The sequence below is a fragment of the Xiphophorus couchianus genome, chromosome 7 (assembly GCF_001444195.1).
Source record: "Xiphophorus couchianus chromosome 7, X_couchianus-1.0, whole genome shotgun sequence".
Lineage (NCBI taxonomy): Eukaryota > Metazoa > Chordata > Actinopteri > Cyprinodontiformes > Poeciliidae > Xiphophorus > Xiphophorus couchianus.
The window spans coordinates 28,730,937-28,754,031 of record NC_040234.1 but is presented as its reverse complement, the minus strand read 5'-3'; the positions used below and the strand labels follow the sequence as shown (position 1 = coordinate 28,754,031).

General features: G+C 37.3%; 1 protein-coding gene across 4 annotated transcripts in view; it reads left to right on the top strand.

Moving 5' to 3' along the window:
- Positions 1 to 23,095, top strand: part of LOC114147672 (alsin-like) — an 80,784-nt gene that overhangs the window by 42,403 nt on the left and 15,286 nt on the right. Inside the window, exons 1-22 of one of the 4 annotated variants that reach the window (XM_028022227.1) lie at positions 4,796 to 5,137; positions 6,801 to 6,996; positions 7,585 to 7,745; positions 8,474 to 8,698; positions 9,909 to 10,099; positions 10,178 to 10,210; positions 11,615 to 11,815; positions 12,711 to 12,835; positions 12,967 to 13,205; positions 13,297 to 13,384; positions 13,626 to 13,798; positions 15,413 to 15,569; positions 16,363 to 16,459; positions 16,650 to 16,727; positions 17,873 to 18,097; positions 19,110 to 19,281; positions 19,366 to 19,561; positions 20,485 to 20,550; positions 20,754 to 20,913; positions 21,055 to 21,186; positions 22,386 to 22,514; positions 22,664 to 22,687. In XM_028022227.1, the coding sequence (XP_027878028.1) occupies positions 6,974 to 6,996; positions 7,585 to 7,745; positions 8,474 to 8,698; positions 9,909 to 10,099; positions 10,178 to 10,210; positions 11,615 to 11,815; positions 12,711 to 12,835; positions 12,967 to 13,205; positions 13,297 to 13,384; positions 13,626 to 13,798; positions 15,413 to 15,569; positions 16,363 to 16,459; positions 16,650 to 16,727; positions 17,873 to 18,097; positions 19,110 to 19,281; positions 19,366 to 19,561; positions 20,485 to 20,550; positions 20,754 to 20,913; positions 21,055 to 21,186; positions 22,386 to 22,514; positions 22,664 to 22,687 (2,895 nt within the window). In that variant the 5' untranslated portion in view covers positions 4,796 to 5,137; positions 6,801 to 6,973. Of the gene's footprint in view, positions 1 to 4,795; positions 5,138 to 6,797; positions 6,997 to 7,584; positions 7,746 to 8,473; positions 8,699 to 9,908; positions 10,100 to 10,177; positions 10,211 to 11,614; positions 11,816 to 12,710; positions 12,836 to 12,966; positions 13,206 to 13,296; positions 13,385 to 13,625; positions 13,799 to 15,412; positions 15,570 to 16,362; positions 16,460 to 16,649; positions 16,728 to 17,872; positions 18,098 to 19,109; positions 19,282 to 19,365; positions 19,562 to 20,484; positions 20,551 to 20,753; positions 20,914 to 21,054; positions 21,187 to 22,385; positions 22,515 to 22,663; positions 22,688 to 23,095 lie in introns of those variants that run through there. The other 3 variants (XM_028022226.1, XM_028022228.1, XM_028022229.1) reach the window with 3 other exon arrangements.

Below are 23,095 nucleotides of genomic sequence, written 5' to 3'. Positions count from 1 at the left end.
TGTCTGTGTGCAGTTATTGATAGTAAACTGACCTATGAGGCAAACTGTGATGCTGTCAAGTCATTAGCTGTGTCCGAATTAAGGGTCAGCATCCTTCGAAGGACGCGAATATGGACAATCGGAAGCATCCACCTCAGCGTAACTCATGTTGCCTAGCAACCATGACAACGTGAAGCACAGAGCGGTGAACAAAAAACTGAAACAAAGTTTGTTTTTTAGTCATGTATTACTCGTGATTTCTGTGTTGTTCTTCACCTTTTGTAGTAAAGGCTGTTCCATAGTAAAAAAAAGAAATCTGTTTGTTTGATTCTAAAATATTCAAACGTGTATAGCACATAAATATAAGCAAATTATTCATTTACAAATGTAATACTCTCCAGCTCTCAGATAAGCCATTACAGTTAAATATAGCTACTATGTTCGAAGGCTTAACTTTAATCAGTGAAATCTATTTGCTCAGTAATAAATGAAATACTTTAGTAAGCCAAACATTTTACAACTAAATATTACCTGACATAATAATATCGATGTTTAACTTTCACTCATTGGGGAAAGCTAGCGGGAGTTTTTAAAATGATGTGCTGGGAGTTAGGCCCAGACCCAAAGCTCAGTGCGCACCCTATGCCCCTCTGTGAAGTGTGGGTGCAGGGTTTGAGTGTGCAGGTTTACAAGCGTGCAAAAGAATTGGGACAGTACGCCCCTGTGTTGTAACTTCGACATCCAAATAGGCAAGACTACTTAGGCATTTGTGCTGTTAAAAATACAACTACAACAAAACAAATCACTTTAAATGATTTGTTTTAAAATCATTTAAAACAAATTTAAAATCATCATTTAAAATCATTTAAAATGTACAGTAAAGGTATTTTTGGCGATATGTGTTTGACTTGTTGAATACAGAAATTTCTATGTAATCACACATGTTCAGTAACGTGAAAAGAAAATTATTTCAATATTTTACTTTTGAAAACTGATTTTATACTTTTTTTTGTAACAGACAGCTTGCTCAATGAACTTTGCATATTTTCAAGATGGCAAAAACTACACATTAAAATATACTAATATTCAATTTAATAGTCTGTGATTTGACATTAAGGGCAAACAAACAACATACATAAAAATAATTTTAAAAATTCTGATGCTACATTTGAAATATAAGAAGACTAATGGAACTAAAATGTCTGCAACAAGGGACAAGGGTGTTAGAAAATGGATAGAACTAAAATGTCCTTTTTGAAAGAAACTAGATATTTTGTGACAGATTATGAGACAATACACCTTTTTCAATTGTGATGTCATAAATGTTTTTAGAAAGATTTTCAAAAGTGGATATTGTACAAGAAATCTATTTCATCTTTAATTATTAGTATAATAAAATTTGGTCTTGTAACAGGGGATGAAGAGTTAAATTATGATATATTTAATCCTCTGGCTATGTTTTATTCACAAATACTGCTTTCTAAAAATCACCTCCATTTTTAAAGTGAAATAATTTTATTTAAGAGCACATTTGCCATTCATAGCTGTGCTGCTGCTGTGGTAGAACAGTTCTGTTAACAAAATTAGACTGGATATGTAGATATTAATTTAGTGCAGTGAGCCACAGTAAAAGGAAAAATAACACATTTTACCTTCTGAAAACCGATGGGGCTTATGGTACTAAAGGTTGGTCCTAACATGGTGGACTAGTCCTCATATTGGTAGAAATACAAACTGTGTGTCATTTTTTTGAAAAATAAAAGAAACCAAAAGTATCTTTATCAAAGTAGACTACTCATAATAAACCTACAGTCTACAAGACTAACCTCAGTCGTCATGAAAAATCACTGATGATATTATGATTTATTACCTGTTGACAGACCAGATTTTTATGACAAACGCGTATTTCCACAGAACAATTTGTAGGAGCATTACATCAGAGAATCACCATCTGATTCATGCCTCCAACCATCACATCTTTTCCCAGTGCCTCTCTGTGGAAGTCATTTCTTTACATGTTCCACAGTAGATTAAACTTTTTAAACATATTAGCCTCATTTGTCTTCATTTTGAAAAATATTTAGTTTAAATATCGCCAATTATGTTTGTTCTATTTAAGCAGAAACTGTTGCTTCCATAAATGTTGTCATTTTACCATTATCTAATATATCCTAGCTTAACATTAAACCTGAAAAAAGCAATGAGCATCAAATACTTCCACTTCTATAGTTTGTTTTATTTTTCCAACCACCAGTGATTTTGATGAAAAATTATAAAAATGCCTTAACTCTTATTCATTTAGTTTTGATTACCCATTGACTGGATCAAATCTTTATAGTTTAGCATTGAATGACAAGTATATACAAGTATTTCCTTGTATTTCCTCCTGTTTATTGTCAAAAATGTGTTGTGTCCTATCTGTGTGCTTTGCAGCTCAAGTGAGTGAGACCTCTGCTGTTCAGATACATGCATTACTAGTCGATTGTGAAAAGCAAATAAATAACTCTAATGGATAATTATCTAATTTATTGGTATTCTTATACGTGATACAATTTACAAAAATTAATTAAATGTTCAAAAATCTACTATTGGTATGGAAAATTTATATTTGTGGTTCAATTTCCAGGATAAAGTATTCATTTTGTTGTTAAAAATTAGAGCTGAAATGTTAATTTCTTTATTATAAGCCATAAAAAAATAGCTAAAATATAACAAAAATGTTTTATCAGACTTTCAGGAATAAATCTTAGTGAAACACTATAAATAATACAGCATAATAAGAGTTTCTAAACAGTTTATCAGAACACAGTAAGATGTAAAATAGTAACGTTTTGTTTATTAAACTAAACATATTCTTTAAATTAAACATGTCCTTTAAATTAAAGGATATGTTTTGAGGTTAAAAAAATAATAATAGCCATAAGTCGTTTATTTATTTATTATTTATTATTTATTTGTAAATCAAAATTGTGTAAATTAAGCTTTAAAAATAAGGCAGAAAACAAATTCAAAACTTTCTATTGTAATTTTAATTTTAACTTTCTATTTTAGCCTGATCCAATTAAGAATATCACAGCTCTTGAAATTGAATCAGAGTATGCCCTCTTTCGTTGTATAGAATATCTCTACAACTGACGGTAATAAAGGCATCGGAGTGGGACCTCTTTCGTACACCATCGCTTTTCTGTCACAGTCTCATCCTCACATCTCACCTCGCGAGAAAGACCTCGCTGCAGCAAAGAGAAAGGGGCGGGACGGACCACTGTCAGTCACATACCTTATATGGAAATAGGACCATTGCACTCCGGATGTGAAGGGGGCGCTATTTCTTATATTATCCGCGGTCTCCCGTTTTTATTTTCTTTTGAAATCTGTGATACATCTTCACTTTTAGGAAGGGTTTTCACTCTCAGCATGTACTTGAACTTTTCTCTTTTATTTACTTTAGCGCACCTCACAGTTCTTAAATTCTGTAGTAGTACTTCTAAATCTGCTCCTTAGTTGCATCTTTTCGGGCCTGATACTGCCCCTAGTGGCGTGGGGGTGGTAACACAACTAATATAATTACATTACTAAATCAGAATACCACAAAGTCTTTATTATTTATTATTAATTCTGGCATTACTGGAACCGTAAATTATAAAGTCCCTCACAAAACACCATACATTTTCATTTCCTTTAGGAAGTAGAGCTCATTAATTGACATAAACAAGACCTGAAAGTAATTCCAGTTTCACTTGATGACCAACCTGTTGAAACTGTGGCTGATTTTAAATACTTCGGGTCATTCCTGGACAGTCAGGTCAGTTTTGCTGAAAACACTGGCTATATTTTTAAGAAATGTTTTCAGAGACTCTACCTTTTTAAAACACCCAGTGATCTTGGGGTTAGGTAGAGGTTGTTGAGTTAAAATGTTAAAACTTAACATTTTTGGCTCATCTCAAGTTTTAACTGTTGAGTGTTTTAACTTTTCATCTTTTCAGCTGGTTTGGTCACATGAGCTGCAGACAAAAAGACAATCTTTTAAGAATACTTTCAATGGCAGGTAAAATAATAATAGTAATAGTTTGAGCTCATGAAGGCGTTATTGTGTTCCTCTGGTAACTATAGAACATCTATTAGAAGTCATTTATTGACAGTGCAATAATTATCCTTAGCCAAACTAAATGATAATATTTACCTGTAGCATGCTAAGTGTTTTACTCGATGCACAAATTGTTGATATTGTGATTCTATGACTGAGTTTTATTTTATCGTTTCAGAGTTGAAGAAAAATTTCCACCTTGGAAGACTAAATAGTTTAACCATATTTTTTCCTATATACAAGACTCTACCAACAAAAAGTCTCAGAATAAGATAGTGTAACATTGTGTTACAATAGCACAGTAAAAAAATAAAAATGTGAATTATTGCTTGTATCTGTTTAACAACTCTGGTTATTCGTCTGTGAACTTAATTAATTTGTTTGTTATTGACTTTTGCTCAATTAAATTTCTTATGTATACATTGTAAATGGTATTTTTATTATAGTTGATCATGTTGTTTTTCATGTCTTATTTCTTTTGTTCCTCCTATAATTGATGGAGATATATAGATATAATTTATTATGTATAAATGTATTGTTTATGTCACCTAATTAGCTCTACATCCTGAAGAAAATGGAAAAAATATGGTGTAAGAGAGAAGTTCAAGTACATGCTGAGAGTGAAAATCCTTCCTAAACGTGAAGATATATCACAGATTTCAAAAGAAAATAAAAACGGAAGACAGCTGATAATATAGGAAATAGCGCCCCCTTCAATTCCGGAGTGTAATGGTCCCATTTCCATATAAGGTATGTGACTGACAGCGGTCCGTCCCGCCCCTTTCTGTTTGCTGCAGCGAGGTCCTTCTGGTCTCATGAACGCCAGTTACAGGTGTGTCGTCACCGCGATGTTTGTCCCTGCGCGGATTCCATCGCACAGTTTATCACAGTTTATCGTCCCTCCCAACAACATCAAGTCAACTTCTGCTTTCTGAACTCCTGCAGTGATTTAATCACTGCAATTCATTAGCTCGTCGTATCAGCGGTGGCAGTCACACTAGATTATCCGGACACACCGAAAGGCGCCGCGGCAAACAGCTTCTTCACTTCCAGCCGAGTTTGATGGAGTCGCTGGTAAGTTTAATTAGCCTGTTTAGCTTCGGTAGCTGCGCTAGCCGACAATATATTCGGCTGCCGAATATATTGAAAGAAATCGTTTACTTTCTATTGAATTAGCTGTGCGAATGCAGAGAAAGTGGATAGAAAGAGAAAAGGTTTATTTCTGGTGTCAAACTAATACGCATGTCCGTCAGCAAGTTCAGAGTGTTAATGACTTTAACAATAAACAAATCGAGCTGTACTAATAAATCAGTGGTGTGTTTACAGAGCATGCTGCATGAAGATAGGAGAGAGGACGATCATAAATCTGTTCCCTTCACTCTAACTCTGTGCAGAGTTTGGAAGGATAAAAACTAAACAAGACTATTCTGAATTCAGCAACTATTTACAAGATATTGCAAGGACGGATTTTAATGTTTTGGATTTGGATTTTGTTAAAATAATCATAAAAAATGATAGATTTGGTATGTAATTTAGTCCTCTTTACCTTTGCACTTAAAAAAGGTAAACACACTCGCCTTCAGTCAATATCAGTATCAAAACAAACAATGCAATGACTTTTTAGGGGGCTACTAGGTACAGGAAAGTTTCACCATTTTGAATGCAACATGGCGACATCATGCTGCGTTCCAGTTGTACTCAGAACTGGGACATTCTGACATCCCAGTCACCTGGAAAAATCACTTGCGAGTCAAATTTCCCACCAGGAAATCTGGAGCAACTGTGACTATCCTGAATATGTTTTGTGTTTCAATATGGCCGTTCTTCACATCAAAATATTAAGATGTTTTTGGAAGCATGTTTATTTCACGAGATAAACCCATAAGAGAAAATAAAGTAAAATCAAAGCTACATGCAGAGCCTGCAGCTCTAATGAAAAATGGCTGCTTATGGAAAGTGAAACTGAAAATTACGTTTGTAAGAAGACATTGCAAACAATGTCTATGGGCGCTGCCATGTTGAAATTCTGACACGTGAAATAGTTGTGGGAAGGTGGTCTTCTTCTGTTTGTTTAATTTCAGTTAGGAAGCAACTTTTTGGTACATTGCTGCCATTTAGATGCTAAATACATGTTGGGTATATTTATAAATTACTAAAATAACTAAATAAAAAAATCATATATACTCTACATTAATTTCATTTTTTTAAGGTACCTGACCAAAAAAAAAAAAAACATTTCGAACTAGAAACTTTGTCCAAGGGAAGATGGTGAGTTTAGAAAACCTCCTGAATAATTAAACATGGTGATGGCAACATAATGCTGTGGGGATAGTTGTCTTTATTGGTGTCAGGGAAGGTGGACAAACTTTAGAAAGCTTGTTGGAAGTTACAAAAGACGAGGGATTTGGTGTTCACACACAATGTCCATTCAATTAGGTGGAGCTTTAGCTTTGTTGCTAAGAATTGTGGGTAAATATTTTAGCATTCAGATGTTCTAAGGTGGTTGACAATAACCCCGAAAGACTTGTGCGTCTTTTGCGAGGTGCTGAATATGAATCTTTGTGTTTGTTGTTTTTTTTTCCCAGATTTTTGATTATTTTGATCTAGTAGAACATCAAATCCTAATAAAATTTGATAAAGTTATTGCTGGTGGCTCTGTAAGCAAGATGTATTAAAGTTCAAAACTTATGAATGATTTTGTTTGACAGTGTCTTAATCTGTCTTATCTGTTCAGCAGAAGTTCAACAAACGAGAACCTGGATCCAAATGAGCAGAAGAGGCATCAACTCAGGACAGAGGAGGCTCCGTTCTTTATGTCAGCTGAAAATAATCAAAGGAGACAACAGATGAGTTTTGAGTAAAAATGTTCATAAAGAGGCCTTGACTGTGCTGGAGCTCTGAGAGCATGAAATGATGGAGAAACCAGAAGAAAGGTGAGCAAACCATGATGATCTGTTTCCACTAGAAACAGGTTCAAAACAAAATCACAATTTTTAAAATTCAGATGTTAGGCTTTAGTTTTAGTCTTATAGAGTTACTTTTAATTAGGTTTGTGTATTAATGTCAGTTCACAGCAAAAGCAAGCCTTTTGCTTCTATATTTGTGAATGATAATATGAAAAAGATTGTGTAATTAACAGGGTTCTTAAAACGTGTTAAACTCATCTATCTAAAATTAAGACCTTAAAATGACTGAAATCCATTAGAAAAAACCTAATTTATAAATTTCCCCTTTACAGGATTGTGTTTCATGTTTACTATGACTCAGACGTATTGCGACCGTTTGAGTTTTAAATTCATTTTCTCTTTCAAGTGTGTTAGCATGTCTGGGCGTGCAGATCCCATATAAGCCTTTTTAACTTTAGGGATGAATGAGATGGTATGCTAACTCTTTTATCTCTTCAATCTCACTTTCTGATAGCTTTCTCTTTCTTTTCGTCTGTTTTCTATTTAGTAATCATTTGCTCTAATTTGCGCTTGTGCTCAGTTAAATGCCAGAGTTTGTTGTTTCTGTGCCGGCAGCCCTGCGGATGAGAGAGGCCTCCAGCCTCCAGACAGAGGCCTCCTCCATGTCTGGCCTTCAGGGGGAGGAACCCAGCAGCTCTGCCCAGAGACGGTGCTGCTGTCCAGGCCTGTGATGCACGTCTCCCTGGGAGAAAACCACGGCATTCTCCTGGCACAGGGTGCGTGTTTGATGTAAACTTTACTACTTAGGGACTCATCTTGGAGTGCTGCCAAGATCTTGTTTATGATTTCTAACAAGCCTTTTGGACACTTGAGAACGGTGAGACACTGGCCTGAATAAATAGAAACTTTCCATGATCTTTTTTGCTGATATAATAAAATTAAGATATTTGTATTTAGGGTTGATACGATTGTGACTAATCGACTATTACATTTTCAGAAAATGAAAAACAATTTATCTAAATTCAAATTGACTAAAGGACTAAAAGTTATTGCATTTTAAGCAATAAAATGTTTATTCTCTTATTTAACAAAGAAATTGAAAGATTTGCATCATTAATGTATTTCTAATATTGTATAAAAAGGCTTATGTGGTTAATAATTGTCAATGATTAATTAACTACATGTTGACGATTAATTGCGATTAATCATCAACATTGATTTCTCAAATAATTGTTAGTTGCTTTTAAAATGAATATTATTCAAAAATACGTCAATATAGTGTAAAGCTGATCGGGATTGATTATTTTTTGGATTGTTTTCAGATGACTGGAATAATTTTTAGTTGACAATTATGCCAGTAATCGATTAATCACGATTAGTCACAATTAATCTCGATTAATTCGATTAATCATTTCAGCTGTAAAAGCAGGTCGTATGAATTGTACCTTGTGTTGAATCACTTGCTCTTCTGTTCTGTAGTGACTTGATTGGTGTTTTTTTCCAGGGGGTCTGGTGTTCTCGTTCGGGGAGCTTTTCTGGAGGGGGATAAGTGTCCCGGTGTCGGCTCCGGTGCTGGAGGCCTCTCTGCTTGGGAGGACGGTGGTCCATGTGGCCGCTGGGGGCTTCCACTGCGGCGCGATAAGCGAGCAGGGCGGCGTTTACATGTGGGGGGAGAACACTGCAGGACAGTGTGGGCAGACGGACAGAGCCTCTGTCATAAATACTACAGGTTTGTTTATTTCATCATGTCAGATCGGTTTTTGGCAAAAATGTGTGCTTTAAAGGGGCAGCATAATGTAAAATCAATGGTTTTTATATTTATATAATGTTATTCTTTCATGCATGAGGAATCCCTCAATCCCTCAATCTGCTGTGGCAACCCTCTCCAAAACTCCTCTTTGGAGCCTCAGTCGAGTTTCCTCAGCTCCTCCAGACTAGCGGCAGCAGCAATTAGCAAACACCTGGTGAAACTGCAAAACCTCTCAGTCCAAAGCTCCTGAGAACAGTTGCAAACAGCATAATGGAAAGGCATTGCTGTGATGACATACTAAAGGCGAAGTGCTTGAAAGAGCAGGAGCTTCTTAAAGAGACAGAGGCTTCAATTTACAAAGTAAAATGTCTTTTAAGTAATGTTTGATCTATGTAGACTTGTCAGAGTAGCTCCTCTTACTGGATGATAAATTGTTCCATAAATTATTGCAATAAAAGATAATGTTGTTTAGAGACAATTTTCAAGTAATATTTTGATAATAATTCAAGATTGCTCTGTCAAAGACTAAAAAGTTTAATTTTGTATCTAAAACTGCACAATATCCAAATAAAGTGCAACTACAAAAAACAATAAATAAAAAGCAAAAACAAACAAAATGATCCTTCAAAAAAAAAAATGAATTATCAAAATGGAAATTATTTGGTTCATTTAAATTTATAACACAATAAATAGCTTATTACGACAAGCTTAGATATAAACAGCATTTTTAACAACTGGAGATAACATAGTTATTTACTTGTGCTAAAAAGTGGTGCCATGCGTCTCGGAAATATTTAATTAAACGGCTTTTTGCCTCGCATAATTTATTTTGTTTGTATGCTGTGCAGTAGCTCCGTCTGCACTGATGAAAATTCACTCACCTCAGCATGCTGGATGCTTGGAGTGGATGATAAATTCAGCCAAAAATGATTTGCTCACTTAAACCACTCATAGACCCTGGAAATGTCATTAAACTTTGAGTCCAAGGTGGTCGGGTCATCATTAAATATTGGTATAAAAACATGGAAAAAATAACAAACTATAAAAATCCACACATTGTCTAAAGCTGCTCCTCAAAATATTCAAAACATTTTGATTTCATGACAGGAGTTGACGTTAAAAAGTTGAATTTGATTGTTATATTTCTGTTTATTGAGGTAATAATAAAGTGAATGCTTCCCTGTGACAGTTCCTGAGCCGTGTCCTGTCACCGTGGTGGACAGTGAGGTCATTCCACCCGCGGTTGTTCGGGTCGTGAGCCTCGCCTGTGGACGGGAGCACAGCCTGGCTCTGTCGGCCCAAAACGAGCTGTGGGCCTGGGGGAGCGGCTGCCAGCTCGGCCTGGTCACCAACACCTTCCCTGTGTGGAAACCTCAGAAGGTATCCTCAAGGCTGAATGTCAGTTCCTCTTATGTTTGATTTTATTAATCAGATTCTCATTGTTATCCGTTTGTGAAGGTTGAACATCTGGCAGGCAGACATGTGATTCAGGTCAGAAACATGTTTGTTGTTTTTGTGCGATATATATAAAATGCTTTTCTGTCTCTGAGGGTGTTTTTAGACCAGATAGTCCAATAGAATCGTTTCGATTGGGAACCAAAGCTGCAACATTTGTTATGTTTTCAGCTGGTACAGTTTGGTTTCACACTACACCTCCTAGCCTGTGGTGGCGCTGCAGCAAGAACCACTGAAGGAAGCAACATGAAAACCTCTGAGGAAGACACTGAGCACGTCTTACTTATTCACAAAATTTAAACAAAAATTAAGTGGCATTAGATTTAAGCGGTTGTAGGACTTCACTTTTTTCTTTGTTAAAAGACAATGAGTCATTTCTCCTGCTAGTGCTAGACAAGCATGTTGGTTTTGGTTGAATTTACCCAGAATGCCTTGAGCTATAGTCCTCTTGCTGTTTTTGAAGCAATTTCTGGTTCACTTGCATATATACATTCGAACCGTTAGGTTTTTAGGCAGACTACAGTTTGTTTTTAGTCCATGTCAGAGTTTGATTGTGGATTCACTCCTCCCCAAAACAACCAAACTTTCTAGGCAATCAAACCAGAGTTCTGTTAAGGCGGACCAAACCAGGCCTGACGTAGAAAAGGAAAATCTAGTTCACTTAAAAGCCTAGGACTCAGTTCGGTTGACATGCGGCTTGAACCGGAAATCCCTCTAAAAGCAGGAACAGAACTATAGCACAATGCATTCTGGGTAAATACAACCTAAATGAGGAGAAGCCGCTTTCAGCATCTATGCACCACAAATTTGGAACAAACTTCCAGAAAACTGTAAAACAGCTGAAACAGTGACTTCTTTTAAATCTCGACTAAAAACCCACCTGTTTAGGATTGTATTTGAAACGTAATCAATTACAAATTTATTGATGGAACTTGACTTAATGTCGTGTTTTGATTGTTGATTCTATGTTGCATTGTGTTTCTGTGTTTGTAATGATAAAAAGCACTTTGAAATGCCTTGCTGCTGAAATGTGCTATACAAATAAAATTTGATTTGATTTCTGATTTTAAACAAACCTGTGAGTCTAGTGGAAAAAATGGCTCCTGGTTTTAACCAAGCACAAAAGATAAATCCTACAACCTCTCAAATCTGATGCTGCTCCATATTTGTTTACATTATGTGAAGAAGCAAGTTGCGCTCTGTGTCTTCGTCAGAGAATTTCCTGTCATTTCCTTCAGTGGTTCTTGCTGCAGCGCCACCACAGGCGAGGAGGGGAACAGGTTTTTCAATTAGTTTGGATCATTTGACAATGCAGTGTGAAACCAAATCAGACCAGCTGAAGATGTAGCAAATGTTGCAACTTTGGTCCCCAATCAAACCAAGTCTACTGGACCACCAGGTGTAAAAACACCGTTAATGGTTTTGTTTCATCTCTTGTAGGTGGCATGTGGTGCCTACCACAGCCTGGCACTTGTCCGCAGTTTACCTGCTCAGGACTTTATCGCTCAGAGTACCCCGAAAATCAGGGAGCGGGGTCGATCACCTCAGTGCCCGTTGGCAGACAGGGAGGAACTGGTTACAACCGACGATGTGGTCTACTGCCCGCTCGGGGTGGAGCTCTCTGAAGTCACAAGAAGTGAGGTAGAGATGCCATTTTTATTTGCTGCAAGTTAAAGATAGCAGCAGTTCCTTTGCTTCGCAACAATAATGGGCAGTGAACTAATATAAGTATGAAACGTCTGAGATATTTTGGTTTTATTATGATTGTGATTTGATTAAAGGGGCAGTATTATGTAAAATCAACTTTTTTGTTTAGCTTTACATCATGTTGTGATGTCATTACCTCATCAAAAACAAACCTGCAGTGTTGCTTTGAGTCTTTCAAGCATGTTTGACAATTCCTTTAATCTCCATGGCAACCACTCAGAAGGCAGAATGCCTGGGTGGACCTAGCCCCGCCTTCAAGATGTAGCTCCTCCCCCACTCAGCTCCTTCAGACTAGACGGTAGCAATTAGCAAACACCTGGTGGAGCTGAGCACCAGCTGATCTCATTACAGGAGCTACTTCTGGTTGAAATGCTAGTACAGACATTAAAGGGTTAATAGAGGGGCCATGTTGTGATGACTTCCTGAAGGCAGAGTTTCAGAAAGAGCAGACATTTTTTAAAGAGACAGAGGTGATAAATTACTAAGTCAAATATCTTTTTAAGTCATATTTTATATGTACAGCATTTTTATGTCAACTTAAGGTAACATAGTTAATTTATTGGGCTGTAAAATTGAACTATATGCCTTGAAATTACATAATACTGACCCTTTAAACTGCAGACCTATATGTCTCTTTGAAGATTTTAATTTTTGGAAAAATCTGAATTTCTTTTTTTTTAACACCAACACACTCAGTAAGGTGAATGGTGAATGTTCTGGAGAGGCCTAGTCAAAGCCTGAATCTAGTGGATAATTTGTGTGAGGATGTAAAAAGTGCTTTCATAGTTCTTATCTTTTGTCTGTTTCTCCTCTTTGATGTGCATTCCAGACTTCTTCCCGGAGACGGGTTCCCAGGCCGCGGCTCCATCCGGCTGGAAAGTCATCTGGCAGCAGCTGCGGCTCCTCAGCCAGTTTATCTTCATTCTCTGATGACAGCAGATCTAATCCTAAACAGTACTGTGTCTTTAAATACCGTACTCTGCATGTCCTCCATCCTCCATCTTAAAGAAAAAAAAGAAGAAGTGGTTTCTGACTGTTGAGATATTTTTCCTTATGTCTCCATTTTCTGCTCTCTGAACCTTCAGGAAGAATTTCCCAGCATGCAGCAGGCTGGAGGCTGAGGAAAACAGAACGGAGTGCATGCTGCAGACTGACGGCAGCCCTAAAGCTAATCCGGCGTCGGACTGGGCCGCCAACAAGGACTCCGCGTTTTCTGACGACCTGGAGCTCCTAAGTTTATTTGATAAACTTTCTGTTCAGTCGGAGTCACAAAACGCCACGGCGACAGGCGACACTGACTCAGTGAGCAGCCAGACCGGATCAGGTTCGGTTTGGATTTCTTTTTCTTACTCTGCTTTGGATCTTGCTTTCTTTCCTGTAATGCTTCCTCTTCTCTCTTTTAACCTTTCATCCAGAGGACAGCTGCATTTCTTCAACTCCATCTTCAGATTTATTGACTTCAAGTTACAAAGACGATTCGATTTTCAAGATGCAGACAAACAAGTAAGATGAGCTTCAGCTTAACCAATTACTTTCTGTCATCAGTCTGAGAATATTTAATACTTCATCTGTACAAAACCAGGTTCTATGACCAAAGCGGATTAATAAGTTTAGTTGTTGCAGAGCATTTTATTGTTTCCCAGCTTTGTTTATTAACCCAGTTAATAACATTTAATCAAGACTGGTCAGTCTGTGTGATTCCCAAAAGAGAAAAGTATCTGACCTTTGACCTTTCGTTCTGCAGCGGCGTGGCATCTGCACCGCTCTCGTCTTCGCCGGTGTGTCTGGAAGAAGTTCGTCTTTGTGTGGAGAGGGAGAGGCAGGCGCCGCTCAGCTGCAGCCTCACAAATGCACACCAGAAGGGGAACGCGGCGGCGGCGAGCGGCAGACGCTCACTTCCTGGAACCCCCACCCACGGTACGATCGGACGGTTTATTTTAAAATTTGCTTATTTTCTTTTGTGGATAATTTAGATGAAGGTATTAATACCTAAAGCCTTCAACGTTGAGCCAGGAAGCCGGTGCTTCAATTAACAACTAAAACTTTCTATATTTTTGTTTGAGAAATGTAAAAGTAAAGTAGAAAATGTTAATTAGTTGGGTAATTAAGCTCTATTTGGTTTTGGTAGAACTTTGATCTTTTGATGGGACATAATTATGATTTCTATCTAGTTCTGCTCTCCCATTTCCGTATTTCACAGTGTGTCAACAAACTGGTTTTATTCATTCTCTCTCTCGAGAAATTTTACCCCAGTAGGAGATTTTCAACCTGATCAGCTTACAGTTGAGAACAAATGTTACCACTCCTTACAATTTTAGGTTAAAGAGAACAACATACAGCTTCACATTTGACCAAATGAATTCAGTTCCAGTTTTAGTGTCTTCGGTTCATAAATCAGCTGGCAAACGAGGAGGATCATTTGGTTTTAAAAAAATAAGCAGGTCTGGCAGATCAACTTCCCGTTTTCTGGGTTTTCAGAAGTTTCAGGATAATAAAAATGAAAGTCAGCCAACAGCTTCACTTGTTGATCGGTTCAATAATTTATCAGTTTGTGTTTCTGTGAACTTCCTGTCAGCTGATGAGACGTCTGAAGATTTACAACCACAAATAACACAAACTCTTCAAAGCCTACTGGTTAATGTGTTTTGTGAATGAGTGTAGGGCTGAAACCATTAATTGATGAATTAATTACTGACATAATCTAGTATAGAAATTGATTAATCATTAACTAGAGTATGCAGACTCAAAAAATTTAATTTGCTGAACAACACAGAGGAGATATTAACCCACAACTATACAAATAATACAGTTTTTACATTTTACATTTGAAATGATAAAAAACCCAAATACGTTCTACCCAAAACTCTTCAAGTGGCAGTTTTAGCTTCATCTGATTTAAATCGCTAAAAAAAAAATCTATTAAGCATTTTTTCTAACCAATTATTAATCAGTTAATACTCAACAGACTAGTCCGTATTGATTTAAGTTGCAGATGCATCCTTTGCTACAAATGATCAACCGTTCACTAAAGGATTGCCATGTTTTCCATTTTAGGAAATAAATGGTAATTTTCTTATTTAATACAGGAATTAACTTATTAGTTTATTCATATATTTTAATGTATTTCTAATTTTGTATGAAAAAAGCCTAACTGGTTAAATGAAAAATCTCAGAAAGTACCTTTTTTGTTTCTCTGACAAATTGTCTGAATAATTGGTAGATTAATATTAGAAAGAATCGTTAGTTGCAGCATTAAATGATGGTTTATTGTTCAGGAAAGATTTTTTTCACAGAAGATTTGCACGTTTTGCTATTTTTATCATTATAACTGAAAACCCAGTCATGATCCATTTCTTCTTCTACTAGGTTCCCCCAGAATTTTACTGAAATTGTTCTGGTAAATCAAGAAGGAACCATGACGAGGTTCTGGAGCAAAAGCAGGCCCACAGCATTATAGATCCTAAACACATTTGGTTTTATCTCTGTTTTGAGCTCATGTCTGTGCTTTTCTAATTTATTTTTTTCATGCAGGGTCGCCACGGAGACGCCACCAGGGTGCCTCCGGGTCGCTGTGTGCTGGTGCAGGATCAGATGATTCGGGAGACGGGCTGCCGTCCCTGGAGACAGAAGTCTGGAGTTGGGGACGCGGGTCTGAAGGACAACTGGGACACGGAGACCAGCTGGCCAGGTTTGTTTTACGGACTTTAAAGGTGACCTATTCCTATTACGCTTCCTTAAACAGGTTTATGAGTTTTACAGAACAGCTTCAGTACATTTCTTGTACAAAAACTAAGATTTCAGTCTGCTCTGCTCTGCCTGTTTTGAGCTCCTGTCAGAATCAACTGACCAAATTTGCTTGAGTTCCGTTTAGGTTGCTAGGTAACGGGCTGGGCTTAGCTGGGGTTGCTAGGTAACGTCACAGTGCCCATGGATTGTGATTGAACAAAATGAAGATTTTTGAAAAGGCTCATTTTCCAGACACCAAAAAACATGAACTTCTTCCCAACTGGGTGGATTTTTTTAAGGATCTAGGCTTTTTCTTTTTTCTTTTTTTTGAAACAGTTGTTGCCATTTATTGTATTGTATTTACTAAAAAAATGTAAGTCATAATAAAAAATTTTCATTTATTGTTGTAACAATAAATTTCAGTAAATCAGTTAAACCTGTTAATCAAATCATATTCAAAAATGTCTCTCTGTGCAGTTTAGTGACAGCATTTATGAATGCTGTACCTAGAGAAGTGATTAATAGTTTTTAATCATTATTTTTATCGTTATCACAATAATACTTAAAAATATCGTGATAAAATTTTAAATATACATCCCTGTACTCGAGTTGAGACCCAAAGGGAATTACAAAAATGTGCAAAAAGTGAATTTTGCATTATTGATCCCCTTTAACACACTTGTTGCTTATAGTTACATTAATATCCAAGTTTTTCTCTCACAGCTGCTATGGTTGTGTGCGCTCTGTGTGTTTAGGCTGCAGCCTTTGTGCATCAACTCTCTCACAGGGCAGGAAGTGATCAAAGTTGCTGCGGGGTCCCACCATTCGCTGGCGCTCACTGCACAGTGTCAGGTAACAACCAGATTTAAACAACAATCTGCAGCCAAACTCGTTCTGCGTCTCCGTCTTTCATCCAAAGTGTAATTTGAGCTTAAAATGATTCGTTTTTTTGGGTTTGTTAAATTAATTTGAGCTGTTTGAAAAATAAATGTATGCCCTGAGAAATAGATTTGTAGAAAGAAATAATTCTTGTGTGTTGCAGGTCTATTCATGGGGAAGCAACCTGTGTGGACAGCTCGGTCGTGTCGACGGCCCCGCCACTGTACCTCAGTTAATAAAGGTTTGGTCATCTGGTTCCTCTCTATACACTCATCTCAATTGATTCTTTTCTATAAAGTCATTTCAATGTTATGCTTTAATTATTTATTTAGTTAGTTAGTTAGTTAGTTGTTTTTCTACTCTAGTCTAATGTAGCTGATCCATAGAGGCTCAAATACACACATATCCAGTAATATAAAGATAAGTTGACCTCTGCAGAGAAACCACATGCTGTAGGCGTCCAGCATAATTCAGACTGTATATTTGATCACTTTGTTTCGTCAGACTTTACTAGATTGTTGGTTTCCTGGCAAGGACTCATCAGATTTCTTAATTTTTATCTTTTCTTGAACTTGCTCAGAGACATTTAACCAAATATAATTGGAGTGTTTAATTGTTAGCAAACTGTGAGTGTAATTTCGATCTTGTGTGGATTAGAGAAAAGTGTTTCGTCATTTGATCATATTCTCCTTAAACTAAAGAACAGTCCAAATAAATCCTTAAGAATCCAGAATTAAAGCTGCAGCATGTTGTTGTGAAGGATCAGCCTAGTTGTAATGGCCACTGATAATGGCGGATAAACAGTTTTCCTGTAACAGTAAGCTGTTTCTCTACTATTGGAATGTTGACCAGCCAGTACACGTGTGTGATTGGCAGCACTAATCATCCTCATGTACTCTGCTGTAACTGCTGTAAAAAGTTTTACTAATATTTTTAAAATGGAGACAAATAGCGTGGCTGGTATTACCTAAGCAGCTGTATCTGTGTGTATTCCTTGGAGGATGTAAATGATTACTCTTTAAACTCTGAGATTTGGGCATGGTGTGCTCTGCTATCAGAAAAACATTGAAATGTTGAGTTTCTGCCCGGTGACTGTTTGGTGACTGGTTGCTTCTGGTCGGGATCGCTGCATTTCTGCAGAAGTCAATAGCAGCTAAGGAAGGAGGTAGAGGAGATCGATGTATTCATAGATTATCTGTTTCATAACAAACTGTCATGACAGGGTGACAGTCTTAACAAATATGAAAAACAAACATAATACTGTAGCTTTAATTGATTGAGTTTTTTCTATGGCTATAATTTGTTTTATGCTGTTAATGAGAGGGAAAACACACATTTTTTTGTTTTTCCTAAATCCACATTCGGTTTCTTGGTTGGTTCCTGCAGCTGTCAGACGGCCTCCGTGTTTGGGATCTGTCGGCCGGTCAGAGCCACTCCCTCCTCCTGGCGGACGGCGACTGCGTCCAGCCGGTCCTGTTGTACTGCGGCCAGAAGAGCGAGTCGCCGTCGGCGCAGAGCGAGAAGCTGCAGAGCCAAAGCTCGAGTCAGAGCTCTCCCCTCAAAGCGAAGAGTTGCACGGCCAGACCTGCGCTGCTGCCCTTCTGCATCGAGGTTCGTGGATTTAACGCACAACTCCAGACTATTATGGGTGGAGCGTTTTTCCAACCGGGCCACTGAATGTATGGAGGAGGAATGAACTTAGAAGTCAGAAATGTCTGAGAAAACTGCAGAAACATTTCTAATTAAATGTGTTAAATACAGAACTCATATATTCAGTGTTTGTGTTTCAAGTCTAGTCTTTTAATTTATCGGGCCATGCGTAAAAAAAACATCTGGGTCTAATTTTTTAAAATCTACAGTCAACAATCTGTTTTGGCTTCATTTTTGTTCACTGACTACTCATAGTGACAATTGAATATCAAAAAGTATTTCCTTCTTTCTGTTATGTCTGCATTAGGACTGCAACTAACAATTATTATAGTTATTGATTAGTTTGACGATGAATTTATTAATCAGAATTTTAAAAATGGTACGATCTGCAGATTTGTCATTTAAACTCTTAAGTCTTTTTATACAAAATTAGAAATACATAAAAAATCCAAATAAATTATTATTTTATTGCCTAAAATGCAATAATTTCTGCTGGGCTAACGTTAAGGCAGTGTGAGGCTGATCTGTTTTTAATAATTGGCAGAATTTGAACCAGTTGAAGCTAAAACTTTGTTACTTGAAGAATCTTTGCTTAGACGTATTTATAGACAAAGATTTTTTTGTAACTTAAATACAAAATGTAAATATTTATGTACAGTTTTGACTGAATTACAGCTCTGAGTGTGTTGTTGTTTTAGCAAATTGCCCTTTTTGAGTCTTTGCTTCAATTAATGATTAATCAATTACAATTTTTTTTAGCTATTGTTTGTTCTCTTATCCAGTTATTTTGTAAATAACTGGATAAGATAATAAACAATAAATTTGTAACAATAAATTTGTTAGTCTGTAATTAATTTTTTTTTATAACATTACTAAATTAGTTGACAATCATTTCAATAATCGATTAATCACAGTTGATCCAATTAATCGTTTAATCTCTAGTCTGCATATTCCTCCATCCGTCTGTGTGCAGATGAGTTACATCAGCAGCGTGAGCGGCGGCGGCCGGCTGTGCGCGGCGTTGATGGATCACAACGTGATGGGTTTCATCGCGGCCATCCACGATCTGGCCTCCAGAGAGAGGCGGTTCTCCTGCTGGATGAACGACGTCCGCAGGGTCATCATCGCTCCGCTGCGTAAAAAGGGTGAGATTCTCTTTGCTGCTTCAATCAGAGATCAAACTTAAATCCAGGAACAGCAGAGGATCTGATGTGATTTCTTTCCCACAGAGACGGCGTGTCAGACGTTAGGGGATCCATGCACGCACCTCTTCTTTGCACTTTGTGATAGTTTTATTCAGCTGAGCAAGCTGATTGGCCGGCACGCCACGGCGCTTAGCTACTTCCTGCAAAACGCCCAGAGCCGTGATGTAACTTCCTTTGCCCTGCTGAAACACTCTGAACATTTCCTGGAGACGTATAAAAAGTAAGGATTTTATTACAATGAATAAATGCTGACTTTGCTGCTAGTTTTATTTTTTTAATTAGTGTTCATGCAGTTGCTGATCACACAGAAAGAAAATAAGTTGTGAAGGGGATATATTATGCAAAATTCACATTTTGCAGGTTTTTATTATTTGGTTGTTACTGCTTTTAAAAACAACCAAAACTCAAAACACCACCCAGTTTTTTTGGCAATAATTTTGTAGTTTTTTGGAATCTGGAAAATGAGACAATTCAAAAACCTCCCAAATGTTGAGTCAGATTTGACAAACGCTATGCCGTTACCTAGCAACCCCGGCCTAGCCCAGCCCAGTTACCTAGCAACCTAAGCGGAACTCCAGCACATTTGGTCAGCTGGTTTTACCGCTATATGCGCTGTGCAATGGCTGTACAATGGCTGCTGGAAAAGACAAGAGCTTTGTTGTTGACTTACTATACAGAAACCACTTGCTGCATTCCTGTTGGTTGTACAGGAGGCTCCACTTCTGTTTTTCAAAGCTGTACTATTATATATTTGCTCATCTGTTTGCCGTCATTTTCACGTCTGAGTGTAAACTTTGATTTTGGGGGTGTGGCTTATTTGGATTTAAAGTGACAAGCGCCCCTAACCCAGGAGCTCAAAAGAGCCAAAACTGACCAAATTAAAATTTTATTATCTAAGAATGGTTTTGTGCAAAAAATATGATGAACATGTTTTGTTTAACCCACAGAACTGACCTAGCCAATAGGTCACAGTAAGATTTTACACATCTTTAGCCAAGGTTCCAGTAATTATAGTTAAATAAATAGTTTAAATAAATACCTTTAATTTGTAAAAATGGATAAAAAATGTGTCCCTGACTCTGCTCTGCTCCCTCCATCTGTTTTGCTAATCAACATGAAATCTGTCTCTGTGCTTGCCTTTAGGTATTGTTCTGCAGTCGGCGACTTTCAAGTAATGGGTGGATTCCAGTCACTTCATAAACTCTCACTGTAGGCTTTTTTTTTTTTTTTTTACTTTAACTGTTCTCATGGGAGGAGTCCAACTTCCCCTGCTTGCCTTGCTGAAAACACTCTGAATCTTCTCTTTGTTTAACCAGAATTAGCTAAAAAATGTTTGACTAATGTCTGTCTACTAATGTGCTGATTGTTTCTGATGCTGTAAAAACATGAAGTTGTTGTGTTTCTCCCTGCAGGGACTGGTTGTGCGGCCAGCAGGCTGTTCTCTCCCAGCTGTGTGGATCAGACCAGTCTGTCAGCAAGGAGGTTGATCTGGTTTCAATGTTCTACCAGCCTCTGCAGCAGCTCCACCATTACAGCAGAGTCCTGCTCAAAATGGCTACATGTTATGACGTGGTGAGCACAAAGCTAATTTCACTCAATTTTACTACTTATTTTTATTATTCTTTCAGTTTTATGTTTCAGCTTTCCCCCATAATTCAGTAACTACAGATTTATTTACTGGAAGGTGTGTTGAAAGCCTGTTTCTCTCCCCAGCTCACTGAGGAGTATCAGTCCCTGCATCAGGGCTGCAGTCACTACGAAGTTCTGTCTTTGTCTCTCCTGAGGAAGAAGAAGGAGGCTGAAACCACACAGCTGTTCTGGAAAACTCATTCTGGCAAAACTACTGTGAGAACAACGCCTTATCTGTGACCTCCTTTTTCCTTGTCTGCTTTTGTTGGGAGTAGATATAACTCTTTGGAAACTTGTTCTACTGAAGAGATTTTTCCAAAACACTCAATATTTTTTGTGCGTAAACATCTACTTTACTATTTTCTGTAAGCATGACTGTTTATCTGCAGGTTAATTCACACGTGAATTAACTTTGTCACTTTTTTTTGCATCATATAAAAAACAAGTTACGTTTCTCATATCCGTTTAAATTGAACCTATTATGCAAATCTCACATTTTGCACATTTTTATACTTCAATTTTGGTTTCAACTGCTTCCAGAAACAGTCAAACATCCAGCAATATGTTTTGGTGTTTGGAAAATGAGCCGTTCCAAAAACCACATTCCACAGGAACTCTGCCGTTACCTAGCAACCCCAGCCAAGCCCAGCCTTGTTACCTAGCAACAGGAGTTCCAAGCGGAACTCTAGGAGTCAGCTGGTTTTACAGAATCTCTTTATTGCCATTGCCCGTAAATAAGTTCACAGGCTAGAAAATCACTTTGATTTTATGGTATAAACATAATTTATTTAAATAAATAAATAATAAAATATGAAAATATTATTATGCAGCTGGAAAAAATGAACTCAATGCACTGAACCCCATTGAAAACCTCATGGTTAATCCACCAAATATTGATTTCTGAACTCTTCCTGAGTTAAAACGCTGGTATTGTTGTTTTCTTTGCATTATTTGTGGTCTGAAAGAACTGCATCTTTTTCATTATTTTGACCATTTCTCTTTTTCTGCAAATAAATACTAGTTTTTGCTTGGAATTTCAGAGACATGTCAGTAGTTCATAGAATAAAAGAACAATATTCAGTTTACTCAAACATTTACCTATAAAAAGTAAAATCTGAGACACCGATCATTTAAAGTGGTCTCTTAATTTTTTTCCACAGCTGTATATTTTACAGCTTTACAATGGCTGCTGGAAAAGACAAGTGTTTTGTTGTTGACTTACTAGAAACCACTTGTTGCATTCTTGTTGGTTGCCTTATTTCTGCTTTTCAAAGACACATGGTGTGTGTCCCGTTACATCTGATTGAAAACGAGACGTACAGCATTTCAGAAAAAGAACTTCACACATCTGTGGTAGTTTGATGGTCTAGGTCTGCCTTTACGCTTTAACCAATAGGTGAATGTTTGTTTTTCAGGAGAGTCTGCGTCTGCCACAGCGCCGTGTCGTTTGTGAGAGCAGCAACAGATCTCTGACTCCTCAATACGCCGGCCGCTTCTCCAATCACTGGTTTATCCTGTTCAACGACATCCTGGTGCACACACAGGTACCCAAATTAAAGGCCTTTAAGTTGCTTCTTGATGTGAAATAAGAATGCATTTAAGGTTTAGAAACAGGGCGGTGTGTTTGTGGCTGACATTTCCAATGGTCCTCATTGTCTTTAGATTGTCTTCATTGTGTCTTTCATTCACTCAGGGATCTCTTCCCCCTCAGAGCTTTGTAAGTATGATAAAGTAGCATCTTAGCTTGATGTCCCACCCACCAGTTTTTGCTGAATCCAGTTTCCACTCTGAAGGTTCAGAAACGGGGCAATCAATAAATGTGAGCACTGGACGTCGTAAAGTTTGCAAAAAGGTTTTCCACCCGTCCAGACACCTGCGTTTGAAGGTTCCAGGTTTATTTTTAAAGTCAATAGATATTGGTGGAAATGTACATTTAAATACATAATATTATAGGTAAGTGGCTAATCTCCATCTCTAGTCCCATAAATATTTTCATGTAATCACTGACATTTTCAACTTTCCAAGAGCCATTTTGATTTGATGGAGTTGTGTAAATAACCACATCTGAAAAAAATCACCTTGTTTTATAATTGTGGAGTTTTATTTTTCTCAGTCTATACCAATG